This window comes from Pezoporus flaviventris, unplaced genomic scaffold (assembly GCF_033815535.1).
Source record: "Pezoporus flaviventris isolate CSIRO_AGI_PZ_B2104156 unplaced genomic scaffold, CSIRO_AGI_Pfla_v1 ptg000001l, whole genome shotgun sequence".
NCBI classification, from domain to species: Eukaryota; Metazoa; Chordata; class Aves; order Psittaciformes; family Psittacidae; genus Pezoporus; species Pezoporus flaviventris.
Genome location: NW_026892549.1, coordinates 22,205,056 through 22,232,650, shown reverse-complemented (window position 1 = coordinate 22,232,650; position 27,595 = coordinate 22,205,056). Strand labels below are relative to the sequence as shown.

Here is a 27,595-nt window from a genome sequence, read left to right as displayed (position 1 = left end):
ATCAGGAAGACTGAGTGTACTTCTGCCAATAATGCACAGCAACACGCTTTTAATCTAGTATTTGTATTAAAATGGAAGTTGAAGAACCCTTTCTCAACACTTAATACTCTTTATATGGCTTTCTTGACTTAGTAACTTCAGTTACTGAAGCATTCCTGAGTAGCTTTTAAAAGTTATTTATCAGCAGAAAAATGTTTTCACCTGGCCTAAATGGCTCCACTCCTGCTCTGTGGCAGTCTGGGGGATTGTAAAGGCTGGCAGTCCGGGTTTTAGGTCTGAGCAGCCCATGGTAGGCTGCACCAAGCCTCTGCCAAGGGCTTCCCACTGCACCTTTGCCTTGGGTCTGTGTGGAGGGGCTTTGCCATGTCCATGAAAGGCTGAGAAATGCTTATTGGCTAGCCAGAGACTTTTCCTGCCCCACTGAGATGGGATGGAAGCTCCTTCCCTTTGAGGAGGATGTGCCTGAAGAGGCCTTATGCATTCCAGTAATTCTCCCTAATTAGTTTAATTTCCCTCTCAACCCTTTTTCTGTAACTCTGCTGTGCTGTTTGCAACGATGAAAGGTATTTTAATTCCCAAAGAAAATAACAGACCCTGGAAATCAAAGTCTCTTTTTAGAGCTTCTTGGAATCAGAATGACTGGGGGCTAATAAAATTCCAAGTTATGAAGTGCTGTGGAGGCTGAAACCCTCACCACAATGAGGGTGAAAGAGGGATCTGTTCATTGTGGGGCCATCTCCTATGGAAAAGACGAGAGGGGAGCCTGGTGATATATGCGGCACCAGTTGAAAGACGAGGAACAGGCCAGGCTTTGTCAGAGGTGCTGCAGCCCAGGCTGACTGGAGGGGTGGGTCTGGTGATGCTGGGATGTGCTGGACCTGACTGGGATTGGGCTTTGGACGCCCTGAATTAGCAGTGGCTGAGGGAAAAGTTGGTGGCCCCTCAGCAGTGCCAGGGCTTCCTGCCACAGGAAGCACGGCCAGAGCAGCTGCTTTCCCTGTGCTTCAGGACTTGGCTCGTGCCGGAGCTGGGCTTTATTTGCCTGTCAGGGCAAATTAAAAGGCTTTTTGCCCTTAGTCCCTGCCCTGCAGTTACTGCATCAGGCTCAGCCTGCCAGTGCATACTCTGTGGTGCAAGGATGTGTTTTGGCCTATGCGTTGGAGATGGGTAAAGAAAGGTTGTGTACACTAATCCTGCGCTGGATTTCACTGCCCAGAAAGGCTGGCTGCAGGATTAACTATAAGGCACAGTGAAATGCAGTACAACGAATATGCATAACACAGGGGCCCATAGCACTGTGAGCCCCTGAAGGACCAGCCCCAGCAGGGACAGGACCCTTGGATTAGTCATTAGTTGCATCTCCCTGTGTCGAGCTTTGAGGGCACTAATTTGCCTTAACAGCCCTGAACAGCCTCACCTAGGACCTCCCCACACCCATGGGCTGTCTCTATTTAAGCCCAGCCTGGGGATTATTGCTTCTTCTCTGCCTTCAGCTTGGTGTGGAGGGGTGCAAGTTTGGGTAGAGAGAGCTGGGCAATCCTTCACTCCTGCTTCATGGAGGTAGGTCAGCCGGCATGCCGGAGTACTGTTCCACAAGGTCCCGCTGCTTCCTACAGCCCAGCGGTTTTGAAGATTAAAGCCCCTTCCTGGGTCCTTAGCAGCCACTTGATGGAGGAGCAGCTTTTTGGTAGGAAGAAGCTGTATGGGGAAATCCATCATGGGACAGGGAAGGAGAGGGTTTCTTCCAGCAAATGCAGTTTTGGGAATGGCAACCTGTGCCTGGTGTGGGGGAGCAGGCAGGTGGGACCCTCCAGCTGGATTGTCCTCTTTCCACTTATGTTTGGTTGTGCAGGCTAACCTCCTGTATGAGGATGTGGGTCCAGGCTTCAAGCAGGATGCCTTTGCCTCTGCTGGCTCTCCTCAGTGAGGATGTAGTGTGTGTATGTGAAATTCTTTTTCACAGAACCATAGAATGGTTTGTGTTGGGAGAGACCTTAAAGATCATCTAGTTTTAACTTAAGGACACCTTCCACCAGACCAGGCTGCTCAAAGCCTCTTCCAGCCTGACCTTGAACACTGCTAGGAATGGGTTAGCTACAGCTTCTCTGGGCAATCTATTCCAGTGCCTCACCACCCTCACAAGGGAGACTTTTTCCTTAAAGCCTAATCCAATCTCTCCTCTCTCAGTTTAAAGCCATTCTCCCTTATCCTATCCCTACAGGCCTTTGTAAAAAGCTCCTCCCTAGTTTTTTTGGAAGCCTCCCTTAAGTTATTGGAAGCTGTTCAAGATCTTCCCAGAGCCTTCTCTTCTCCAGGCTGAAGAAGCCCAACTCTCCCAGCCTGTCCTCATAGCTGAAGGTGCTCCAGCCCCCTCAGTATCTTTGTGGCACTTACCTGGACTTGCTCCAACAGGTCCACATCCTTCTTATGTTGGGGGCCCTAAAGCGAGATGCAGTACTGCAGGTGGGGTCTCACAAGAGTGGAGTAGAGGGGCAGAATTACCTCCCTTGACCTGCTGGTCACAGTCTTTTTGATGCAGCCCAGCATGTGGTTGGCCTTCTGGCCTGTGAGTGCACAGTCCTGGGTCATGTTGAGCTTCTTATCAAACAACACCCCCAAGTCCTTCTCAGGGCTGCTATCCATCCAGTCTCTGCTCAGCTTGGGATTGCCCTAACCAGGTGCATTTTTCCATTCCTTTCCCATTCCTGATTTGATTCTTCCTCTCTGCTTGGCAAAGGGCCTGCCTGCCTCTTGCGCTCAGTGGAATGCGCGTTGTGTGTTTGACTGTGGCAGTTTGCAGCCCTAAATGAATGAAAGTCCCTGGGGAGCCTTCTGTGGGGTGAAGAGCTGGGTGGCCAGGTGGGGCAGCCCTTCTCCAGTCTGATTTGCTGTGCTGCTGCATTTCCAACATGACCAGTGGAGATGAGAACTCTTGTGGAGGGTGGGTAGGGATCCCAGGTGCTCACCTGAGAAGCAGTATTGCCCGGGAACTGCTTGTCTGGTGACCACCAGGTTTCCTTTTGTTTCCTGTCATCTGCATAAATACCCAGGAGATGTTTCCAGCAGCTTATCCCCAGTGTGCCCCTGTGGGCCTCACCTGAAGGATGAGGAGCTGTGCTTTGGAGGCAGAACATAGAGGTAAACTAAGGTAACATCATGTCAGCTGAGTCTACATGATGATGCTTAAGTTGCTAAATTACTATGGGTTATGATATCCCACCTAACACAGGAGATTTACAGTGCATCAGTTCACATAACTGCCTTTCCAGAGCCTTCCCCATTCACCCATCCTCCGAGCCAAGCAGTGCATATATGGGAATGGATTTGCTTGGGAAAAATGTTTTGTTCTATCAAGAGCCCCAGGGGGTATTTATTTTATGTTTTTTAATTTTAGGACATGATATTTTTCTATATTCTGCTTTTGGTTTCTGGAAATTTGGCATCAGCCAAGGAACATCGCCTGGCCGTGTTTTGTAAGGTTGAGCATGTCTCTCCTGGCACAGGGCTGCTTTCTACTGTGTGGAGGATGCTGGACAAATCTGTCAAGCAGAAGGTGCTGGGGAGGAATTAACCTTTAAAACACATACAATGTCCATGCAAAATATTCCTCCCTAATGCAGCACATGGGATCTGGGCAAATGGCAATAGCAGAGCAGCGGGGCTGTGTGGGATGCATGGCTGGCCCCGCCTGCCTGCAGCAGTGGTTCAGCCAGAGCAAGCAGGGCTGGGGAGCTGTTGGCAACCACCAAGGAAATGTCAGGAGATTTTTTTAAAACCATTGTATTGGCCAATGTGTCTCTCGTTTCCTTGTGGTTCTCCCTGCCTAGGTACCCTGGCTCCGTTATGGCTGAGCTGGATATGAGGATTTCATGAGAAAAAAGTTGGGTTTATGGGGTTTTCCCTCTTACTTACTGCATTTAAAAATACATTTCTGGTAGCTAGTGGGGAACCCTGCCTGGCTGAGCAGGGCTTGCTCTGTGGTGTGCCTGCCAGCAGCAAAACCCATCATAACAGAGAGGGCTGGGGAGAAAATGATCTATTAAAACACACATGTACAAAAATCTACCTTACAGGTTGGCTCAGCCCCTGCCGAATACGTAGGGCACATCGGGAACTATAACTTGAATGGCATTTGGGTCTGGTGACAAGGACAAAAATCTGTGAACTGCTCTTGTGAGGGGCTGTGTGGCAGGTGCAGAGAAGCATCACCATATGTTAAACAGCCTCGAAAAAGCTTTCAAGCCTCCGTTGTAAAAGTTCCCCATCTTTCTCCCTGTATTTAATGCATCTTTGTACGGCCACTAATTCCTCAAGTATCCACGCCAGGGCTGACTTTTAGTATGTTTGTCCAGGCAGGCTGCCAGCAAGCGGTTCCTACAAGGCTCCCAAGCTCTGACATTTGTTAATGCTGCAGTAAATCACAGTAGCTCTTTGGGCAAGGTTTTTCTTGACAAAACAGCGGAGGCAAAAAAAGACCACAGCAAAATGCAAAGGGCTGATTTAAGCCAGAGAAGAGTAACCAGCCTGAATAAAGCAGATGGAGGACAATGAGGGAAACATCCAGCTCTTTGCCCTCTGCTCCCCCTGTCTCCCCTATTCATTAGTGGGCAATAACTGAAAAGGAAATAAGCCCAAGGTTGATACTTTTGGCTGAGGAAGGTGACAAGGGAAGCCCAGCCATCCAGGTCAGTCATGGGGGAGCTTGCTGAGATATATACTTGGGAAAGAAGTGTCACACTCAGCTGGAGCTTTGGTAATGATGGGATTATAACCCGAATATCCCCACCATATTTTGGGGGTGGATGTGTGACATGGCCCCTTTAGCAGCTGGTTGTAGTTTTGGGTAAGAAGATTGACTGTGGGGAGGAACAGCTCACTTGTTATTGAATGCAGAGCTCTCACTCCAAAGCAGCCATCTCTGTGGTAGCATCTCCATCTCAATGTGGGCTGCATCCCATTCCGGTGCTGCAGCCCCTTTCCCTGTGCTCCACCCCCAGCCCTGCTACAGCGTATTTATTTATCCCTGCCAGCCTTCTGTCTTCCTTCTTTTTCCCAGGTTATTTATGGCCATTGCCTTTCAGCTCCCAGCCGCTGCAGCCTGAACTTGGCCATTATGTGCAGCTCGTTGCGGAGGCTATCAATCTGTGGGGCCAGCGTGCAGCCTGATGGACTTCCCTCATCATCATCAATTTTCCCTGCCATGCTGGTGCATCCCTTTGGATCTGGGGCAGCTACACATGTGCCACTAGTGGCCTCTGTGCTCCCACCCTGGACACCCGCCTCATCTTCACAGAAGCCTTTTGTCCTGGGATGCTCACAAACATCAGGTGGGTCTGCTTGGTTCAGATATCCAGGCAGGGCTTGGGGTGCCTTCAAAGTGGTGATCAGAATGCATTGCACAGAAAAAAAAATTGCATTATCTCACTCTAAGCACCACAAAGTCCTGCTTTGCCATCCTGATATTTGAGCAAATTCTCTATATAAATTTTGCAGGAAAGTTGCTCCTATTCTATAGCTTGGGTACAGGCAGAGGTGGGCTTTGCTCCTTTGCAGATTGAAGCCTTCAAAGGGACTGCAGAGGCCATGCTGCTGCACTTCCTGCTCTTGGAGAAGACTCCCAGGGTGTTTTGCCTGTCACTCTGTGTGTGGGTGCTGTTGAAGCATCATGCTCTGACATGCGGGGCTGGGGTGGGAGGTGTCAGCTCTTTAACAGCAAACAGTAACCCCTGGTTTCTGAGGGATGTTGGTGTGGATTGCATTGGGTACCAATGGCTGCAGGAGCATATTTTGGAGGGGAGGTGACAAACTGTCAAATCTCCCTGCCCAGTTGCAGCAATGTGATAGCCCTTGAACCATGCCAGTTTTTTGGGAGGTGCAAATCCCGTGGAAGAATGGTTTGGGCTGAAGGGAGATCACACCCAGCTCTGCCCTCGCATGTGTCCCTGAGGGCTGTGGGGCATTGGGGTGTCTAATGCCTCCCTGAACTGTCCCAGCCACCTCCTGCCTGTTAGGGGCTGGAAAGCAGTTGGAAACCTGAAGGTAATTTTCAGAGTCTGGATGGTTTCATCCTGATTTACCCAGAATAAGTCAGAACTTGAAATAAGGCACTGTCCAATTAAAATAAAAAAATAAAAGCATCAGGAGAGCTGTTCTAGCTGGACTTGTGACTGGGGCCCTGTGATTTGCTGGATGCACTTGTCTGGGGCTGAGGGATGCTTTTTAGGACTGGACGTTGATGCAAACTGGCAGGGGGCCATGGGCAGCTTTGCTCTGTGTGGGAGCAGTGCTCCCATGACAGGTGCTGCTGCCCCCTCTCTCTACTGAGGTGCAGAGGCTGCAGCTTTTGGGGCAGCCAGTGAGGTGCCTGGGGTCATTTTCCAGAGGGATCAAAGTTGCTCAGACTAAAGCAATGCAGGGCTGTCTGCTGATCAGACAGAAGCATCCCAGGAGCTTAATTTCATTAGGAGCCTTCATTAGAAGTCACTCGTGTCCTGTGGATGCCAAAAGCAGCTCCTGGGATGTTGACCCCTGCCCACAGCCAGTTGGAGTGTGTTATTGTTGCTCTGCTGCTGCCTTGCTATGAGTGACACTGGGCTGTCACCCTCTGACCCATGTGGGAAGGTGTGAAAGACCAGGCTAGGTCTCACTCAGCTGCTTCAAGTTGCTGTCTCGAAAGCAACTGGGTGGTGTGGTGGCCTGGCTGGGGGGGTGAGTGACTGGTAGCATGCCTTTCCTTCCTGCTAGTATTTTTAGGGGTGGCATTTATACTTGGCGCAGGTACAAGCAGTCAGAAAATGCGTGGCATTTCCTCTTCCTGATAGGCGATCCGGGGAGTCTGGATGATGTCTGTAGTCCTGCTGTGCTGGCCACCCTCAGGTGACTAGTATGAAGGGGGCAGTTCAGGGGCACTGAAATAATGTCACCCTCTGGTCCTGCTGCCCAAAGAGGCACTGGGGTTTTATGAAGTGTGTGTTTGCAGGTCTGGCCAAAATGGGATGGCAGGGTGTTGCACAGTACCTGCCATGCCTCTTCCCCTAAAAATACTGCTTATTCCCAGAGTGGGCTATTGCAGCAATTCACCAAAATATTGCTGGCTTGCACAAGAGGCTTTTCCAGGTGGCAATGCTAGCTGCTGGAGTCTATGATGGGGAATTTTGCTGCTCATCTCATACAATCTGGGAAATTGGAGCCTAAGCTGTCTGTGCCCCCTGTTGAGGCTGACATCTTCTGATGCTGTTGCAGCCTAAGCAGGAGAAGCATCCTGGCCACCTGCTGGCCCTTCTACCAGGGGCTATGCTATGAGCAGAAAAATGTGACCTGTAGTCTTGTCCTTACCTAGCTCCCCTTCTCTGTTTCCCCCCTCCTCTTTCCCTTAACCTGGAAAAAAAAAATAATAATCCAGTGTTAGAGACCCATCTGGAGAAGTCTTTAGGAGAGGAAGCCCATAAATTTCCCTTTGGCTCCCCAACCTTGGTTTCCCCAGGGAGGCGTGTGGAGAGACAGGAAGTGTTTCCCCCATGGCAATAATGTGGAAGATGGGGGTCTCCCCATTCTGAGCCAGATGTTACATAGATCTGCAAACCTGGGATGTCAATGGGGAAAGACGCCCAAAGCTTTGCTTTGAAGTCAAGCAGAAGGATGCTGGCAGGTGAGCTACAAAAGCTTTGCTCTGCCCTGCTGGGACACTACTAGGGGAAACAGAAACCCCCCAGCTTTGTCCATCAACATGCACCCCTGGTGTGTGTGCAGGAGTAGTGGTGGAGGTGAACCTGATCTTGGTATTTCCATTTCATACATTATAAACTACATTGTTATTCTTCAAAGTGATTTAAAAATTGGTAGTGCTATTCTCTAGAGCCTGGTGGGGAGGAAACCTGTGGTCTTTTATCAGCCTGGGCTGTTCTGGCTGTCACAGCCGCCCATCCCACTGCACACGCTTTTGGGTTTCAGCACAGACATTCCCTGTGGTGTACCTGAGCCCAAGGCTGAACAATACGTGCTTTCTTCCCCAGAAGCGGAGTGGGGCTGTCTGCCTTTCCAAAGGGGAGATTTATGAGGTGCTTGACTGCAGGGGACACTGACACTGATCCCCTCACCTCCTTCCCTGCTTGGGAAGAAAGAGAAGGAAAAGGGCTCATTTCCAGTAAAGGCTGAATAGCAGTTGTCACAGTGGCACCTGGCTTTTTCCTGGTCTGGGGTAATACAGTATGGTGCAGTATTTTTATGGGTAGGGTAATGCTTTTACCCACAAACAATGGGTTTCAAAGCTAAACTCAGCTTTGATTTCTAGCAGTGAAGTGTTAATGCTGGACCAATTAACTCAAGTTATCCTGTCTTCTTCCCATGGACACCAGGCACATTCGAAGGCAAGATACAACTGAAATCTGCTTCTCAGCTCCTGCTGCCCCAGGCCAGGCAGGCTCAAGGCACTGGGCTATTAAGCTGCTAATCCTAGTATTAACCTCCACCAGGAAAAGTAAGAGGTGTACAGGCAACTGTGAACCTGAAGCCGTTGCATGGTGCTGCCCACAATGTGTTATGTGGCTGGACAAGGCTGGGGGGTGTCCTGAAACAGTCAGAGTAGTGGCAGTTCTGACATGCTTGGTGAAAACACTTCACTCTTACTCCAGCTGACTTGAGGCTTTAAAGTTACCAGTGTCCTCCTGCTGCCCCTTAATTTTGCCTTGGGAAAGTCTGGGTCAGGTTTATCTCTCATTAAGTGGTGACACCCTGGCCTGGGCTCAGGCCTTGCTGCTTTTCCAGTTTGCTGTGGCTCTATTCCATGTTTAAAGGAGATTTCTTTGAGGATCCCCTAAGGAAAGGTGCTAACAAAGCTATTTCTAAGGAAGAAGATGGGGAGTTTTCAGAGGATCTCAACTGGGAAGAGCCTGGTCTGTACCCAGAAGAGTTGCTTTTCTCTGAAGGAAAAATCCCCACTTTACTGCAGAAGACCCACAGATGCACCCCAGCAAATTCCTCCTGCCAACGCAGGCTGAGAAACAAGGTAAGAGGCACAGTCCAAGCCCAATATATGCTACAGACGGCAGCCCCTCAGCTGCACATCCTGCTCTGGGCACCTATGGGAGAGCAGCTTCCACTAAGGTTGCATTCTTGGGCTGACAGCTGAAGGGCAGTGGTGATTATTTGCTGAAGTAGCCAGAAAGGGCTCCTTGGAGTACATGGGGGTGTCCCCAGCCAGCTCTGCCCCCTCTGAATGGCTGCATGGGCTGAAGCAGGGTGTCCGGGCACGGGTGTGCATCCTCCTCCAGGACTGATTTTTATCCATGAATTCAGCACTCTGTGGGGATTTGGAAGGCTGGTCTCTGTCCTCCTGCATGTGTGTGTCCATGCTGGTGTATACAACAGCTTGAGGCTTGAGGGGACATTGCTGGCCAGTATTGCGCAGACAGCTCTGCACCTGTTTCTCCCCGGTGGTTTAAAGCATAATAAAAGGATATAAATACAGCAGTGACGCTCACAGGGGCCAGCTCACAGGCGGTGTGCAGCCTGCTGCAGGGCCATCAGCTGTGCCTTGGCGGGCGCCAGTGTTTGGGGAAAGCAATTTGAACCCCTTGGTCTTGTGGCATCAGTGAGAGATGGCTAAGACTCTTATTTTTATTTTTTCTGGGGGGAGGGGAGTAGGAAATCCGCCCTGTTTGGTAGATGTGTTCATGAAAATGTGCGTCTGTGCCACAGAGAGGCTTCTGGGACTGCAAGTTATCTTTGTGTGGACCTGTGGAGGTGGCAGGTTATAATATTCTGGGCAGCTGTGCAGTAGCCATGGGGTGCTGCAGATGAAAGGGGACCTAGGGATTTGCAATGATTTTCCCCTCAGCCTCCTGACAGTGATGGGGTCCCGGTGCCCAGTGTGTGCGAGCCACCCTGCACCATTTCCTTCCATTGAATGCTCTGATCTTTGCAGTCATGAGAGGAATAAAGCAGCCCTGGTGCTTGAGGGTTGCCTGTGCTGGTTAGAAGTTACCAGCAAGGAGCATATTCCTGCCCATGGGAAGCTTCCACTGAAATAAAGGGCAGCCTTGTCCTTTATCCCCATGGACCTCATCTGCTCTCTGCAGCACAAGTCTGTAATCCTATTTCCTGACATCACTCTCAGTCATTAGTGTGACAGGTATGATATCATGGGGAAAGATTAGGCCATCCCAGCGCAGCAGGTGTTGGTGGCCGCAGGTCCCTTCTGGCATGTGTCCTGGCGGCTCCTGTGTGCTCTTGCCACTCTCCAGGGAAGGACCCTCTTTCCAGGAGATGGCAGCAGCTTTTCGGCGCTGGGACTGTGTTTCCAGCCTGTTTCTGAGGCCTGGCAGCTGGGAGGCAGGAGATAAAGTGAGGGCAGAAGACCCGCCAGGGTGAAGTGGAGAGGGTGCTTGGGAAGCCACAGAGCAGTGGGTGTTGTGACAGTGGGCACTTGCACTGGTGGCAAGCCGGACCTCAGCAGGCCTATCTTTCTGCACCCGTCCCTGCTGCTGTGATGGGGTCATTCATCTCTGGCACCCCACTGCCTTCACTTCACCTGGGCTGGAGAGCCCAGCTTTGCTTTGCTCCTGTCCAGCCCCTGCTTTGGCTGTCTTGCTTTTTTTGCTTTTGCTTTTCTGTGACAAGCAGGTGCAAACAGCACTGTTGCTTCTCATTTCTTCCCTTCTCTTCCTCCTTTGTCCCTAGCAGTTGACTGTGCTCTAAGCACAAGGGAGGGAGGGCTCACCCAGCCCCAGCTGACACTCTGTGGTGGTGTGATTTTGCAAGCAGCTCCAGAGACAGCTGGAAGCTCCCTTGGCTGCAGAGGCATGCACTGCTCCAAAAACCCCATCAGTCCTGTTGTCTGTCTGTCTGTCTGCTGGGGCAAAATGGGGATTAACAGAGGGTTGGTTCTCAGCAGGGTGCCCAGAGCATCCTTGTTGGGTACACCATGGTCCTTCCCTTGGCCATGTCTCCACGTGGGACTGGGCTCTTGTACCCTATTTGAAGGTCTCACCAGCCACTGCTCAGGGATGAGTATCCTCTTGCACCTTTTCTGGCCTTAGCTTTTACAGCTTCTGTCACACCCCAGAGGTGGTCCTGGAGGAGGTGTGGCCCTGAGTCCATGTCGTGGTTTAAGCCCAGCCAGCAACCCAGAAACCGTGTAACCGCTCACTCCTGCACTGCACCCCCCCCCCCCCCCCCCCCCCCGAGGGATGGGAAGGAGAATCAAAAGAATGTAACTCCCACAGGTTGAGATAAGAACAGTCCAGTAACTAAGGTATAACACAAACCACTACTGCTACCAACAACAATATAATAATGATAAGGGGAATAACAAGGGGAGAGAATACAACCACTCACCACCCACCGATACCCAGCCCGACCTGAGCAGTGATCTAACCCTTCCAGGTAACTGCCATCAGTTTATGTACTGGAAAAAAGCATCTTCCCTGACTGGGAATCAAACCTGGGCCGCTGTGGTGAGAGCACCAAATCTTGACCACTAGACCTGGCCTGTGTGTGTCTAGACTAGTGTGTGTCCTGGCTTCAGACACACACTCAGATAAAGGGGCAAGAGTTACCTGGATCTGCATTTGCATCAGAGCTTGCAGTGCTACCTATGGTAGTCTTTTGGAAAGACCCAGGGAGAGGTGGTTCTTCCATTCCCTCTGCCCTACATGTGTGGGAGGAGAAGGCCCTGTGGGAATATAGTTTAATGGGAAATTTTCTCTGGACTGGTCCAAATACTAATCTCATGGTTGGTGAATATGATTTATTTTTTGTAAGTCCCTGCTGAAGTGAACAGAATATCCTCAAAAAGTGACTGAGAGGGACATGAAGGGAAGTAGGTACTACATGCATTCATGGGTCATTCACTCTTGTCCTGATGCTCTGACATCTTACAAGCTCAAAGTCCTTAGGATCACAGCTTTTGGGTTTACATGTGCAGTTTTTAATTCTTCTGTGCCTGTTTTCCCTCTTGTAAAATGAGGATAATGATATGGAAATTCTTTTAAAGGGCTTTGGGATCTAGGGCTACATAAGCAGGGACTGTTACAGTTCTTTGTGATGAATCTTATTCAGCCCCTGCATCAGGTAGCCAGTTGTGTAGCAGGAGGCATCAACTTCTGCATGCCAGGAGCAAAATGAAGGTAATGGTTAGGATCTTGGGATTACAGGCAGGTCCTTATTCCTCTGAAAGAAGAGTAAAGCCCTGCTTTTTAACCAAACAGTGCAAGCTGGGTGCTTATGATGCTTCTTTTTTTAAAAGAAAAGTGAGTGGGAAGGGGGCAGCCTCCCAAGTGGTGGCAGGGGTGCAATGGGGCTGCCAGGAGACAGTTTGCAAAACGAGGAGAGATAAGATGCCAAGTGACAGCCGCTAGTGAGCTGCTTCCAGAGGGCAGGGTATAAATAGACAACAAAGAGATCTGGCGTCAGAGCAGTGCTCACACCTTCTTGCTGCCCAGCCTGGCAGGCGTGAGCAGGGAAATGCAGCTGGGGAGCTGCACCCAGCCAGCAAATTCTCCTCCAGGATTTAAGTGCATATGGGTAATGTAATGACAAGATAAGGCATTTATCAGTCTGTTATGGACCTCTGTCCCTCTGCAGTGGGCTTACTCTGTGCTGCTGACTGGCCATAGCAGGTGGCATTTGGATGGACCCAAGATCTGCTAACACCCGCCTGGAGACATTGGCTCCTGCCTTGACTGACCAGACTTCTACAAAAGGCTGTTGCTGCCCTAAAAAGGTGCCCTGCTTGTCCTGGCTTTGTCCCTGGTAATTTATGATGACACCTGCCATGTGCTGCCTCAGGTCTGGGCTTATCCAGGCCTAACTGTTGCCCCTGCAGGATGCCTGGGCTTTGGGGAAGAGAGTGCCTCACTTATCCTCCTGCTTATTGGTCATGCTGGGCAGTCTTGCTTGGGCTTTTTCTCCCCTCTCTGGCCTGTGCTGTCTCCTGAGGAGCTGTTGTCCTCAGATGCTCCATTTTCTTCTATTTCCCATCTTCTCTCAGTGTGGGAACAAACCCACCAACCTAATGATGGTACACACATGATGGGTTGTTGCAATAATGTTTGCCATAGCAGCACCAAGGGTACAGGGGTACTGTTTTGTAAGATACCAAGGGTGATGCATCAGTAGGCAGAATGTCCTCTCCAAGCTTGCTGGCTATTTTCAAAACCATCATAATTCTCACAGCATTAATTGTGACAGCACTTTTCTGGTGCCTTTCAGGCAGCTTTGTGCATTTTGGGGTCTGTCTTCATTTCACAATTAGCTGCTGGGGTTGGCAGGCTTTGGCTCTCATGATGTGCATGTCCTGCCCCGAGAAGCTTGCATGGATATTGTAAAGCACCACAATAAAGACTTGGTGAAAATGGGGTGAAATTAACAGATTTATCCTGAGCAAAGATAATGAGTAGAAAGACCCATCACAAAATCAGAATGATTGAAAATCAGCCCAGCCTGTAAGAATAACAAAAGCCCATGTTTGTATATGCCAGTGTAAATCCACACCAGCTTTCTCAGAGGCAAGCTATGGGGAGAGGCATCTGTGGGGCATGTGTGGGGCTGCTGGGGCTTGCAGTGAGCTCAGCTATGAGGGTGCTGCAGTGATAGTGAAGGACAGACAGGCTGTCAGGAGTATTTAGGGCTGGGAGCACAAAGCAGGGCTGCTCTCCTGTTGGCCATGTGAAATTCCAGGGATACGGAGGGTCTTTTGTGTGATGATCAGCTGTCGGCTGGCTGCCTATTTTTAGGGTGGCAGAGAGCAAGCTATGTTAGGGGAAGGCTGATGGTGAGAGAGGTGTATAGGGGACACTTGTGCCTCTAGGCAGACCTCACCTGTGCTCCTGCAGCACAGGTAGCTTTCTACAGTCATTTATATCACTCCATTCCTGGATATAGGTGTGTAATTGAGCAGAGACTTGGTATTTATGCACAGTTGTGGCTGCTGATGAGTTCAGCCAGTTTGAAGTAATGAAGGTGGATACGAGAGCAGTGTTTCTGTGCACAGGCCTCTGATGTGTCCTCCCCACTGGCCAGCTTCAGCCTGAGCTGAGGGCAGGGAGGGAGAAATCCCCAGGGGTTTTCAATTTTCTTAGGGTTTGGGAAAGTAGGTGCTCTTGCAAAAAGGATAGGAGAGATCTTTCTGTGTTCTGCTTGAGGGAAAGGTTGTGTGTGAGCACAGCTTGTTTCAGACATCAGAGAGTCCAAGCCAGGTGTTTGAGGATGTAGTAAACGGGTTTTCATGAATTCCACTGCTCCACAGCTGTGTGCGACAGCATGTATCTTCCTGTGCCAGTGGCTCTGTTCTGCCTAGATGGACTTGTTCTTTTATGAGCAGGTGTGTGGAAGTGTATCCATGTATACAAACACAGCTTTTTGGGGTTCGTTCACTGGTCTGCAGGTGTGACCTGAAAGCTTTGCTTAAATGTAGCCGAAGTCATTCACTGAACAAAACTGATCTTTGCTTATTCTTTTTTTAAGCTAATGTACAACATAATGATGTTTTCTCCACTTAGTTCACAGATTCATTATCCACACTGCTGATGCTGAGGAAGAGGAAAAAAGCCCATAGCTGTACTTTTTAATATGAAGGCTTTGCAAATGCACTGATGGAAAAGCCTTTCTGCCAGCAGCATGCACGCTTTCTTTACATGTGCTAAACTGCTCTAGATGCAGCTGAATTTCTTTAAACAAAAAGCATTTGTTTAAAATTGTTTTGGTAAAGTGTTACACATGTGTTTTTTTTTTTCCATAGGAAGCGAAAGCTTATGGAAGTGTCTTTACCTGAAGTGAGGCTTTTGGTTACATAAATGTGCAAGGTCCTTTTTTATTAAGCAAAAAATAAATCCATCTCTTTTTTTTTTGTCCTCTTTCCAGTTGATAGTACGACAAATGACTGTAAAGGAAAACCCTGCAACAATTCACTTGCCTCCTAAAATTGTTGCTGAGCGTTTTGAAGACCCTTTCCTACAGATGGATGCTTTCTGCTGTGCCCAACCCCAATTACAAATTAGTATTCCTGAGAAGGATTTCCTAAAGGAAGACAATTGCCCTGTCTTCTAAAGCTTCTCTAAATACACAGTCAAATGTCTAGGCTGATCTGGGTGTAAGTGTCCAGCAATGTGCTATTGCACTGTAGTTTGGAGAGCTGTTTGGTGCCACTCAGAGCAAAGGCAAAGAAGTCTGCAATTGCTTTAATTTGCTAATTACATGTTGCCCAGGCTGGAAAAATACAAAAATAAGAAATCCATTGGTCTCAGGCTGTAGCAATTCCTGCAGAAAGAGAGCTCTTGTTTTTTACCTGGTGTAAAGGGCTGTTTATCAAAGAAATGATGAATGCCTGTAATGCTGGGATGAAGCAGTGTTATCTTGATTGCCAAAGCTTTGTGGGATACAGCTCTCTGCTCTCCTGCTCTGGGTGGCAATGCTTGCTGTCAGTATTCTGCTGTCTTATAGCTCTTCACAGAAATTCTTTGGATTTGTGGAATAATGGAGAGGATGTGCTCTCCAGAAGCTGTGCTGTAAGGCTCATGTGCCTGTATGTTTACCTGCCTCCTGGCTTGGTGGGAGAGCAGTGCCAATGGTGCAGTGTCCCAGAGGCTCCTGAGCACCAGTGGAGTGGCCTCAACCTCCTGTTGGTTTTATGTTTTTGCTTGTTTCTGCAGTCATCAAGGAGTAAACATGCATATGTACAAGCCTGGAAAGAGAAAGCAGTCTGCACCTAAAACCTCTCCTGCACTGAGCCAGGAGCTCTGGGCACCTGCTTTCTCAGGGCAGCTTCTGCAACGCCATCACCTGGATGCACCTTCCAAGAGCACATAGGTCAGCAGTGAAGTACAGAGGGCTTTGGCAGCACGCTGCTTGAAGTCCTGACGCATGGGCGTGTGATGGTCCTGGATTGCAGACCCCCTCTGAATAACCCCAGCATTTGAAAACAATAACGAGGAAATGAGAACTTCAGGAGGGCAGCAGCTTCTTTGGAAAGGAAAAAAAAAAAAGGCCCCAAAACCCCAGCCTTGGTCTGGGCAAAGAAACAGTGAGGGTTTGCCAGAACCAGTGGCTTGCTGCAAAGTCTCAGGTCTCTCAGAGCGGTGGCCAAAGTGTTACGTTTTTGACTCTAAGTGAGGTTAATGGAAGTTACATGTACTCAAATCCCTCTGCACTACTTTGAAAATGCAGGAGCTAACAGTGGTTATTTATTGATTTCATTTTGTCCCTCTGGCTCGTGTGGGAGGTTGAAAGTAAGAGAGCAGCCGCCTATGAGTGTATGTGTATAAGAGGGAGGGGAAGAAAGTGTGTGCATGGATATGGAGAACACGAGTCTGGCGCTTTAGGAAGTTTGTAATCCCCAGCTTTGAGGGCTTTTCCAAGCACCAGTTCAGACAGTCCATGGGGGCCCTGCCTCTAGGGGCTCCTTCATTCTCAACCATGCAGCCATCCTGGGCAGCTTGCTTTGCTTTGCCTGCAAGCTGCCCAGGGTTGCAAAAATTGGCAGGGCAGAAAGGAGTTTCATCCCACAGGGATACTGGGTCAAAAACACGGGGAAAATGTAAACTTGAGTCAACTTACAAGGTTGGGCTTTTTTCTTTATTATTATTATTTTTTTTCTTCTCTCTTTCTAATTTTTCAGGATCTCAGCTCGTAAGACTTGGCTGTTCCTCAGGATGGAGGAGGGTGTACCCAAGCATGCCCGGAACATCTGTCATCAGTGGAAATGAGCATTGCTCTGGCAAGGCTCTTTCTTTGCAGTAAAGAAAAAGCAAATTTGCTTATTTGTGGTTAATGTTTGTTCCAGATGGCCAGAAATAATACATAACACACAGCTCCACTATAGCCCAAACTGTTGAAGCGCTGTGGAACATGTTTGTAGCACAAAGACAAGCTGGAGAGGTTGTTTAACTTACTGGTCTCCAGTTTGGAGTGATTCCTTCAGCCACAATATAAATGCAGCCTCCCAGCAAGACTAAACTTTCTCAGAGAAAAGCAAAATTCGCAGAGAAGAGCTGTGCTCCTCTGTACTCTTCCACTGAGTTGATGGCCTCCATGCCATCATCTATATGGCTGCTTTGAGGCCAATATTTACCACTGAAGCAAATACAAATTCTCCACTTTCCACCACAGACCACGGTTTGCCTCTTGTGTTGGTGCTGTCAGAAGGTGGCTTATATATGGGAATTTTTGCATTGGGTAGATGTTCTTGATGAAAGTTGGTCAACTTTTCCACCCATGCTGCTGCTAAAACTCATGGCAATGGGGGTGGGCTTCCTATCTAGGTACCTCAGTGTTGTTCTGATTTACCACTCACCTTGCTAATTTAAGGTGGGATTTTTTTTGTTGTTGTTGGTTTTTTGTTTTTTTTTTTTTTTGTGTTGCAAAGCTCTAACCTGCTGAAATGATTCTCTGTGAGTTTTATAGGACTGGATTAGAGATCTCCAAAGGAGAAAATCTGCCTTCCTGCTCTTCGCCTGGCAGATCTGTTATGAGGTGAGAGATCTTTTTCTGCATTGTGAATCTTTCTGGCAACCAGTGGTGATGTTATGCAAGTAGTCTCAGTCAACGTGTAGGGAGCAGGGTGGCTCTGGATGTGTACCTCTGGCCTGTGATGCCTGCCTTGCTATGGAAATACGTCAGTGGCTTTTCTGCCCCTCATGCCCAGTGCAACTCGAAAAAGTGATCCAGATAGGCATGATGCTTCAAGAGGGTCTGGGAGGAGAGAGGAAGGGGCAAAGCCAAATATCATCAGTGCCTTATGCCTGCAGAGTGACAGGCATGTATGATGACCCCATGTTGTTCCAGCATCTGTTAAGGGCACTCCAGAGAATAACTGTATCTTACTGAACAAGCATTTTCCTAATTGAGCCCGACCCTTCATGCCCTGCCCTGTACCCCGCTAACTAGGTGTGAAATCTAGCCATGTTGCTTCTAGCAGCTTTCAGAAACCTATTTCCCACGTCACCTTATGTGTAGCACCCCTGCAGCCAAAGAGTTACTTGTTAAGATGCAGCTCTACCTAATTCAGAGTAACAGCATCTTCCTCTGTGAAGTTTGAGGTTTGAATTTTGATAATTTATCATTCAGGAGCATAACCCTGAAATAACTGCCTGTGCTGGACTTGAGACTCTGCACATTAACCCTTTGCTCCAACCTGGCCTCCTTTTGCTCCCAACAAGTCCTGTGCTGTGATCCAGAAGACTGCTGGCAGCAAGCTGTAGCCAGGATGTCTCAGATGTGTTTCAGGTTGGAGCAAAAATGAGGCAAAGCTTCCACGTGTCTTATGGTTTTGACCCCAAACAATACACTGATGGCATAAATTAGGAGTTGGCTCAGGCTCACTTGAAGCTCAGCCCAGGTTTGCTTGAAACGCAGCCTAATTTTTCCTGAAAGCAAAGCTCAGTGGAAGAGGAGTGCTGGGTCAGGGAGGGGGTGCTCAGCAGGTCACAACAGCCCAAAGAGCTACAGTTTATCAGCTCACAGAAATTATCAAGCCACAAAAGCAGGACTGCATGCATTTCCAATTTCTTGCCTATAAAGAGCTATGCAGATGATGAGCAAAGATGCCCTTGGCAGGTTGGAGTGAACTGGGGGTCAGCAGCAGTAAGGATCCTGCTTGCTTTTGGGTCTGAATATAGTTAGGTGCCTAAATATCCTCACGCATCACTCCCTCCCCCTAGGAAAATCTTTATTTCCCCTGTTGCTGCCATTCCACGCAAGTGCTGTGGCAGCAACTGATGCCTGCACCACCGTCTTTTGGTTTTGTGCTCCTTGAGGTAATTCTCATCCTCAGCAGTGCTGCAGTGACAGAGAGGCAGGGAGCAGTGTTGGACCCTCATTTCCCAGAAACAGAGGGGCAAAAAAAAAATGGAAAAAATGAAGAGATGGGCTTGCTGTTCTCATAGTTAGGCCCTAAAATGGGTTGTAATTTGGAGAGTTGGTCTTTATTTCCATGACAAGGGCAAGCAGCCAAACTGGGGAAAAGCTTGCAACCTGAAAAATCTGGCAGAGCTGGTCTTCCTCTGTGGGCTCAGCCTCCAGGCCCCTATCAAAATAGGGCTTCATAGTGGAGGTAAAAGGAAATGTATGGGGGTGAAGGCACCCTTAGAAATGGGCGAGCTCAGCTTGTACAACTTCAGTGCAGTGACTGGCCACCTGGTGCTATGTGAAAGGTGCTAGTGGGACCAGAGGCTCCTGGATAGCCAGGGCAGAGGGGTTCAATGGTGTTTTTTGGCAGCTCTTGCCCAGCAAAGCCCCTTGGAATTCCATGTGAGCTGTTTCCATGGCCTGCTTTCTGCAGTAATTTTGGTTTTATTGCCTTGGGGAGAGGGTTCCTGCAAACAAGTGAAATGCAGATGGGGTGATAAAAGGTGCAAATTGAACTGGCCTCATGCAGTCCCTGGGAAGCAGCAGTGGATGAAGAGACTTCCCACTCTTTTACACCTATGTCCTCTTTGTAGTAAATTGGGCTTGAGGTGTTACTGTAAGGAAAACAATATTTTTTTGATGGTTTCATTATGGTTGTGACCATCCCCTGTGGAGAGCCCTGTGGACTGGTGTTTTCTGTTCATTACACCTCACTTTGCTAAGACCTGTTTTCTTCCTCCAGTCACATATTCTCCATCTTTGATTTATTTCCCTAAAAAAATAGGAAGGTAATTTTTTAATTTTTTTTTCCACTCCTGCGTATCTCCCCAGCTGGCACCCTCCTTATCAATGGAGAGGTGTAAAGGTGGAATGGGCTGCAAGGCACCCTAGAGCTCTTACCCCTGGTGCCTATAGGCCTCTTGGATCTAGCCCTTCCCCTTTTTTCTGGAGGAAGATTTTTGAAAAGGTGAAGGGAAGGAAAGAAAAGACCCTCTGCCAATCCCTGCACAGGAGACCCAGGGTCTGATGCTGCACTATATCACTGGTGGGTACCATAGCCATGATGGGACATTTCTCCCTGTTTGCCTTTGGCTTCTCTTCAGCTTGGGGTCCTAACAGATGCTTTGCAGCCTTTCAACAAATGTTTGGGAAGAGAAGCCAAAGTTAGGCTCATCTGGCAGCGCTTCCACAAAAAATCCTTGGCTCCCAGGGAAGACAGATGTTATTAACCCAGATGAGTCCATGGGGGGTCCCCAGGCTAGTGCCAGGGGCTGCTGCTGGGGGCTTGCTTCCAGCAGGAAGCGTAAATTGGGAAGGAGATAAAGGCAGTGGCTCTCTCCCATCCTTGCCATCTCTGGTAGTTCGCAAGAGCTGAAATCCTGGCAGTTCTGACAAGCAGAGTAGCAGGAACTCCCCTCCTTTCAGGAATACCCGCTTTCCATTTAGCAGGATTAAGGTCTGACTGTTTGTCCCAACTCACCATTTGTCTGGCCTTCCCCAACTTGGCAGTCCTCCTTGCTACTTGTTTCTCTTCTTTGAAGGTTCGTGCTCCACCCTGATGGGGGGCTTCTGGTTTTGGAGGCAAGACTGTTCTTACCAAATTGTACTCATGCTTTGAGGCTAACATTAGACAACAGGGAGGTGACTCAGCCCTCTCAGTACATGTTTCCATGTTCCCACCTGCTGTAGGAAATAAACAGTTAAGTGGCTAACATCAATAGCAAGACACATATAGAAGAAAATATTGTCCTAACAACATTAGATCTATGGTTTAAATTGGCCAATGGCAGGAAATTTGGAATTAAGGACGGACGCTTGTCTCACGCTTCTCTATTTGCCTTGGGAAATAAAAATAATTCAGGCACAAAGTGAATGAAATGGCACTGGAAATGCCATATTACTGCATTTCCTGGCTTTTATAGCAGGGAATGAAGAAGGAAGAATAAATGAGGTCTTTTGTGTCCTTTAGTTCAAAGTGATGGTAACAAAATCTATCCAGGTCTCTGGAGTCAGCAGAGACCAAGACCAGTTGTACTCAGTTTTATCATTGTGTTGTGTAACCAAGATACCAGAGAGGTTCTTCCTTTGGGGCAATTATTTTTGTTCTTGTAGTCAAGCAGTTTATTGGGCTTTTTTTGGTTCAGCTGCACTGGGACTACTCGCATGCCAGAGAACAGGTTCAGTCCAAAGAAGTCTCACATATGCTGAGGTACAGACTTTTGAAGTTTAGAAGTCTTTCCAGGTAAAAAAGCAAAGCTGATGGAAGTCCATCACTTGGCAGGTGCTGTCTGGGCAGAAGGTCTGAAACTCTTGCACTATGTGAATAGGCCTGTAAGCCATGCTGTTCCTACAGTCACCTCCCAGTGCTCTTGTTGATGGCAAGGAGTTTCTGTTCAATGATCAGCTTTATGGATGTCAGTTGGACTGTTGCAGAACATGAACCATAGGATAAGGGCCAAGAAAGTCAACTGAATGACTGAAAGATTTTGCAGCCTTTAACTGCCAGGAGGCCGTTAAGTATTTCTGACAGGAAGTGCTGGTCCAAGGCTGTTAAGCAGTCCAGTTGACAAAAAGGTAACCTCTGTAGACTGGAAATGATTTATTTTGTCTTCAGTTCAACAGCTAAGCTGGGAGTTTCTATGAGCAGCCTGTTTTGGGGTATGCTCCCAAGAGAGGGGAAAAAGGATGTTGACTGGGTCCTGTGTTAGGGGTACTCTTTTCTCCTTACGTGTCTTGGCATGAAGTGGGGGTTAACACTGGAACAGAGATAGACACATATCAGAAAGGCCTTCGGGCTGGAAGTGTGGTGGGCATGTTGCTTAGTTTGCTCTTTATCCTCTTTTTCTGAAGAACAGTCTGTGGATGCTTAGAGATGATGCTGCTAGCTGAGTGAACAAAAGAGGTTGATGTTGGGCTCATTCATTCTTCCACTTGTCTTGGAATTCTTTACTGCCCTGCCACTAACTCAAACAACATGGGGACTGGCCATGTACAGTGCTGCTTCCTCTGTCTCAATTTCCCCATAGTGACAGATTTGTCTATGGTGACCACCACACACATAGAATGCATACACAAATGGGCAAAGGAAAGAAAGAGCCAGATTTCCCCAAAGCATGTTTTCTTCTAAGACAGGTTGGCCAGCCAGGATTCCAAAATGTAAATCTAGCATCTACCATAATTCCTTTTTACCAGAATCAAGAAAGGCTGAGGGATGTTAATTTTGTGTTTGCCTCTATGCATGTAAATGTGGACACACATACAGCTGTGGGGAACGGTCTGAGCTTGGTCTTGTTTGACTTTTGGGCACATGTCAGTTGAGTTATCAGAGTCTGCTACAGTCCTGAAAACAGCCTCTTCATGACCTGCTGTTCTTTCTGCCTGGGTCAACTAGAAGAGTTGGAAGAGGCACTATTCAGGCTCCTCTGTTGTCACCACATATAGGAGGTACCAGCCTGAACAGGAGCCAGAAAGGATGAAAGCAAGCTTTCCTCCACCAGGAAGCAGCTGATTTCCCTGCAAGTGCTACACAAGATCCAGCCTCTCCTGAATATCCCTCTGGATGTCCCATAGGTGTTAAATCTCACGACTGAGTTACAGTGGTACCTGCTGGCAGGGAGCAGTCTGCTTTTGTGTGGAGTGGCAGATAGGATGTGACACTTGAACCTGTGGTTTCTGGTGACATAACTCCAGGCAGCGCATGGAGACACTTATGTCCATCCGTATTCAGTGGAGAGCAAGTGAGTTCCTATATAAGATAAACCACTCAGTGGTCCACAGACCCCAGGGAAATCCTCAATGTGTGGATAATGCATTTTTTTTAATGCATGACACCAACTTTATTGCATGCTGACTACCTGTAGCTGAGCAGTGTTGTGGCCAAGAAGGTGGCAAGGTCCTGGAGAGCAAAGCCAGCACCTGGCTACTGTGCTGGCATGCCATATGGACCCATTACACCCCCTCCAGTGCTGAGGGCTGAAGTATGCTTCCTGTGCAGCTTGTCAGTGTGAAGATTTTGGTATGTGACTTGAGAGGGTCTGGGAATTTGACTGCCCCTTGGCCGTGGTGTCTCAAGTGTGGGTCCAAACAATTGGTGTGCATGCACTCTGTGGCCGCTCAGAAAATGGTGCCAAGGGAGCCAGATTCTTTCTTCCAACTTGCATGCAAACAAGCCACTAATTTCACTGGCAGTTGAATGCACATATCTGACGGTAAAATTTGGCCAGAAGCCTTTGGTCAGAACTGACATTTTGCAGAGAGGCAGACTGGGAAGAAATCAAAGTGTGGAAAGCTTTCCAGTAACGAAAGTCTTCTGAGTTCTTTAAACAGTACAATGGCTATTGATGAATAAAAAATAAAACAGGATGGCGTATCCTCTTGAACTTATTCTGGTCTCAATGGGCAGCCCCTGGCATTTGTTTTCAGAAGAAACTCTGGAGTAAACATGTTGTCCAATGTGGAAAGACACATAGCATGTCATAAAAATAAGTTGTAATATGTTCTGGGAGACACACCAATGCTGTCAGGGCTGGGGAGCTGCTTAGCTTCACTTTGATTTACAGATAAATACAGCACGTCTGGGGTTCCCAGTTGCTGACTGTGCAGGCGAGCTCCTGATTATGTGCTGTGTTCTAACTCTGTGGGATTAATTGGGACCACCTGGAAGCATGGCAGCAAGAGTGACCTTCCTGATTGTGTGTGGTTGTAAGAGTTAAGGAGGCCAGCTTGTGTAAAAAGGAGCTCAGCTTCTCCCATTACAGGACTGGGGACCTAGAGTCACCTGAAAGGTAAGGATACTGCAAAATTAGGACTTTCTGGATATTTCCATGTAAGGCACAGCTCCGAGTATTGAATGTGGCTGTATCTGCCTCTTTTTTTAACTATGATGCACATTTTAGCATTGTTTTGGGTTTTCTGCAGGTGGAGGTGAAGAATAAAACCAGGTGCCCAGTTGAGATGATATGTTGTTTTCTGTAACATGACAAAACCTGTGTGAGGACATTTACCCTTTAAGCCCATGTTGCAGCAAAATAAATGTTGGGGTGGAGTGGTCTGTAAGGAGAGGGGATGTAGTTTTACAGAAATACCGTACTAGCAGGTGATTGAATTTTGGGCAATGCAGCAATTCACACTGGTCCTGGTGATTTTATTTGTCGGCTTTTGTGCAAAGTCAACTCCTGCAGAATGACTAGCTGGGGCTCTGATAGTCATTAATTATTGAGCTTTCCCTCTGGAAGTGACAGGCACTTTTCACAATGATGGTGTACATTAAGGGCTGAGAGACAGCAGGAGTGTGTTTCAAGTGTACATACATGGTTTTGGTACAAGGTGGATCTAGGAGAAAAGCTGGCACTGTAGAAAGGAGCAGAGCAGCCCAGAGGATAGGCCATGGAAAAGAGCTTTGCACTGTTTTTGCTTCCCCCCCCCCCCTTTTTTTTTCTTTTTGGTATGTCCTAGCAAGGATATGGAAAAAGTACAAGTAGATCTGCTGGAGGGGTTATAATATTGAAGAGAAAACCTCATGTCCTGCAGATGGAAAGGGAGGAAAGTAAGTTTTATGTGTTTGTGCAGAGAACGGGGATGAAGTGAAATTAGCAAGAGCTGCTTACAGGTTACCACATTGTTTTACATTGTTCCACTGGTGTAGGCCACCTCTGCCCACAAATGTAGTGGCGTGAGCCCTTGCCAGTGAAGAGGAGATGTAGAGTTTGGAGTTTTTGGCCAGGACTGTTTCTGAACCCAGCTCCAAGTGCTCTCCAGCATGCAGCAGGTTTGGATCCTCATCTCCACTTTCCTGTGGTATCTGATTTTTATTTTATTCTATTTTTTCCCTCAGCTCTGACCTGCAGCCTGTGATTCCTGTCTCCTGCTCCCAGTTTTGGCTGTTGAAGTTAAGCCTTGGCCCTGCAGCCTGCATGTGAGTGCACAGCAGTGGGGATGCATGTGGTGTCTCTGTGCTTTCCCAGGCCGGGGTGTTGCATTGAGGCCAGCACGGTGTTTGCAAAGATTACAGCTCCTGGTTCGGCAGCACACGGGAGCATGTGTGTTACAGGGCCAGGAGACCCTCAGACAGTGGCTTTGGCCTGAGGCAAAGCACCGCAGCCCTTGGGTGTTCACTGTGAGGCAATGGAGGCTGCTCCTTGAGTGTGGGCACTGGCTCATGCCAGGTCTCCAGACCAGCAAGGTTGGGCAGGTCCTCTCTGCCCAGGGACGGGTGCCTATGCCAGGGGCAGCAGTGGGACTGAGGGGTCTCTGTGAGGAGGGGCGGGAGCTGTGCTGGATGCTGCTGGTTCCAGCCGGTTCTGGCAGGTTCAGGCAGATGCCCATGGTGCAGCCCCACAGCCCTGCTGGTCTGTGACACCTCAGGGAAATGGAGGTGAGGAAGGGGAAAAGTGCTGGGAAAAGCAGAGGAACAAGGGGGGAAAAAAGTGAGGAACCCCACCTGGTGAGCACCAGGGGATGAGGTGGGGATTACCCTGCTGCCTGTAGAGATACCATGGTGGGACACTGGTGTGCACGCAGGGGAAAGAGTATTAATTTTGCCTGTTATCATCCAAACCTATTTTAATTGTCAATGAATGAAATTAGTTTTCCCTAAGTGGAGTCTTTTTTTTCCCCAAGGCTGGTGAGGGACCTCTCATCCTTGTCTCCATCTATGGGTTTCTACTTCTTCTCCTCCCCTTGTCCTGCTGAGGAGAGGAGTGAGAGAAGCTGGGTGGGCAACAGGCAGCTGGCCACCGTTGACCTGCCATAGCCTGCTCTTGGGCCACATCGTTTCTATGAGGAAAACAAGCAATGCCCACCAGAAATGTGGGCTTCATCTTACGTGGCTGTGGACTTAGGTGCCAGACCTTGAGGTGTAAACTCAAGCCCTGTGGATATTAGTTCAAGCTGCTGGGTCCACACAAGGATTTTGGTTTAGTTTAGTCACTGAAAGTGAGTTAAGGAAAGTGTTTGGCTGGGTTTTCAGTTTCAGAACACTTTGATGACAAATACACAGGTTTGGTGCTGAAGCGTCTAGGTTTCTCTAATCATATGAAAAACCCTGCAATGTGTTATTTTTCTGGGGCAAGAACATGTTTTGTCTAAGAGGGGAGGAAGAAGTTGCTTTGATATTTGTAACAATGTATTTTGTGAGACAATTGGTTTTGACTACAGGACATTTGATAGTCATGTGTAAAGTTAACTGAAGATAACATAATTTTATTTCTATTGTGATGTGAGACATAGCTATGCCATGAAAGGAATCCCTTTCTCTGGTTTAGTGTAGGATCACATATAGTTTATGACTGTTCAGATTAGCTGGTTTGGGGTTAAAAGGGGGTATTTAAGATTAATTCTTTGAATCATTCATTGTTATTTTGTCCTAGTGAGGCTGGGAGCATGAGGCAGTTTGTAGGGCTGTATTAACAGCAAAGCAGCCCGATCTTTTTTTTACCAGGAACAATATTTAATGGCTTACTGTCTGCTCTTCCAAACACAACTCACAACAGCCCTTGCATGGCTCTTTGGAAGGGCAACCCCAAGAAATTGGCCAGATGAAGGCATTTATGAAATAAATTCTCTGAGGGAAGGACACTTTGGTCCACAATGGATGTTTCTTGGCATAGTAGGTGGAGAGTGGAAAAATGTATTGGGCTGCTACTGCAAACCTGGCTTTAGCCCTATGGAAGCAGAGCAAGAAGAGACCAGTGATCTTGGTGTGTAGCAGGCAATAGCATGGCATTAACAGTAAATAAAAATGTATGCTGCTGAGATCATACCATTCAGAAAAATGAATTAATATAAATAGTGTGTGTGAGCTCTAAAATCATCCACATTTTACAAGATTTTGCTGTGGCTGTTGCCAGCAGTGGTCTGTGAGGATCCTCATTTCTGCTGAGCAATGCTGAGCCATATTTGACTTAGACATAGCAGTGTGACTGGCCAAAATTTTTTTTTAAATCAAAAACATCACTGGTTTGTTTCCTTTTTCCAAAGGTGCCGAACAAAGAAGTCTTCAAAGTGAAACAAGCCTGATTTTTCTTTTCTTTCAGAAAACTTGTTTCCCATCTTTTCAGAAACCAGTTCTCGCTAGTCCCTGCTGCTGGGCCTCCCGATCCTGTGTGAGGAGAGCATCAAATGGGATCAGGAGCTGAGGGGAGTTGTTTACAACCTGAAAGTGTTTGGGAGCAGTTTTGGGTTCACTGTGCTATGGTTTCCCCACTTTTCAGAAAACCAGTTTCAAGGAGAACAGAGTTGTAGAAGTTTGACTTGGATCCCGGTTCTTCAGACTTTATTTATTTTTTTTTTTACCATCTAGTGGAGCAATAAGTATCAGTTTTGGAGCTGTCTAGCACACCTGCAGCTCTTGCTCATAGTTTAACATGTCAGTCCTGCATGTGTTATTTTTTCATGTCTGCTTTTGCACATCATTTGATTTAGTCTGCAGAGGAGTCCAAAGACTTGGCCACAGCAGCACAGGAGTCAAAGGCAGAGCCTGTTGGGACTGCTGCGTCACTTGCAGAGTTGGCCAGGAAAACATTGCATGCCTGCAAATATCCCAAACAAACAGGGCAATTTCTGAAAGATGTGGGCAGGAGAGTGAAACCAAAACAAACTGCTCTTTTAAAGCAACTCTGGTCTTCCCCATGGTTGGACTCTGTGTAATTGTTTGGGCCTGAGCTGAAGTGGCTGTAAAGTGCAACCACTCAGATTTGGTAATGGTTTACACTTCTTTGCTAAATGTGTGTCCCTGCAAGAGGTACTGGAGTATTGC

The 27,595-nt window shown here is 48.0% G+C and overlaps 1 protein-coding gene across 1 annotated transcript in view; it reads left to right on the top strand.

The window, feature by feature from the left end:
• The first annotated feature begins 1,613 nt into the window (after nucleotides 1-1,613).
• The window catches only part of COL13A1 (collagen type XIII alpha 1 chain), a 129,425-nt gene continuing 103,443 nt past the window's right edge, over nucleotides 1,614-27,595 (top strand). Inside the window, exons 1-2 of the mRNA XM_061447692.1 lie at nucleotides 1,614-1,687; nucleotides 5,082-5,327. Of these exons, the coding sequence (XP_061303676.1) occupies nucleotides 5,311-5,327 (17 nt within the window). The 5' untranslated portion in view covers nucleotides 1,614-1,687; nucleotides 5,082-5,310. The remainder of the gene's footprint in view (nucleotides 1,688-5,081; nucleotides 5,328-27,595) is intronic.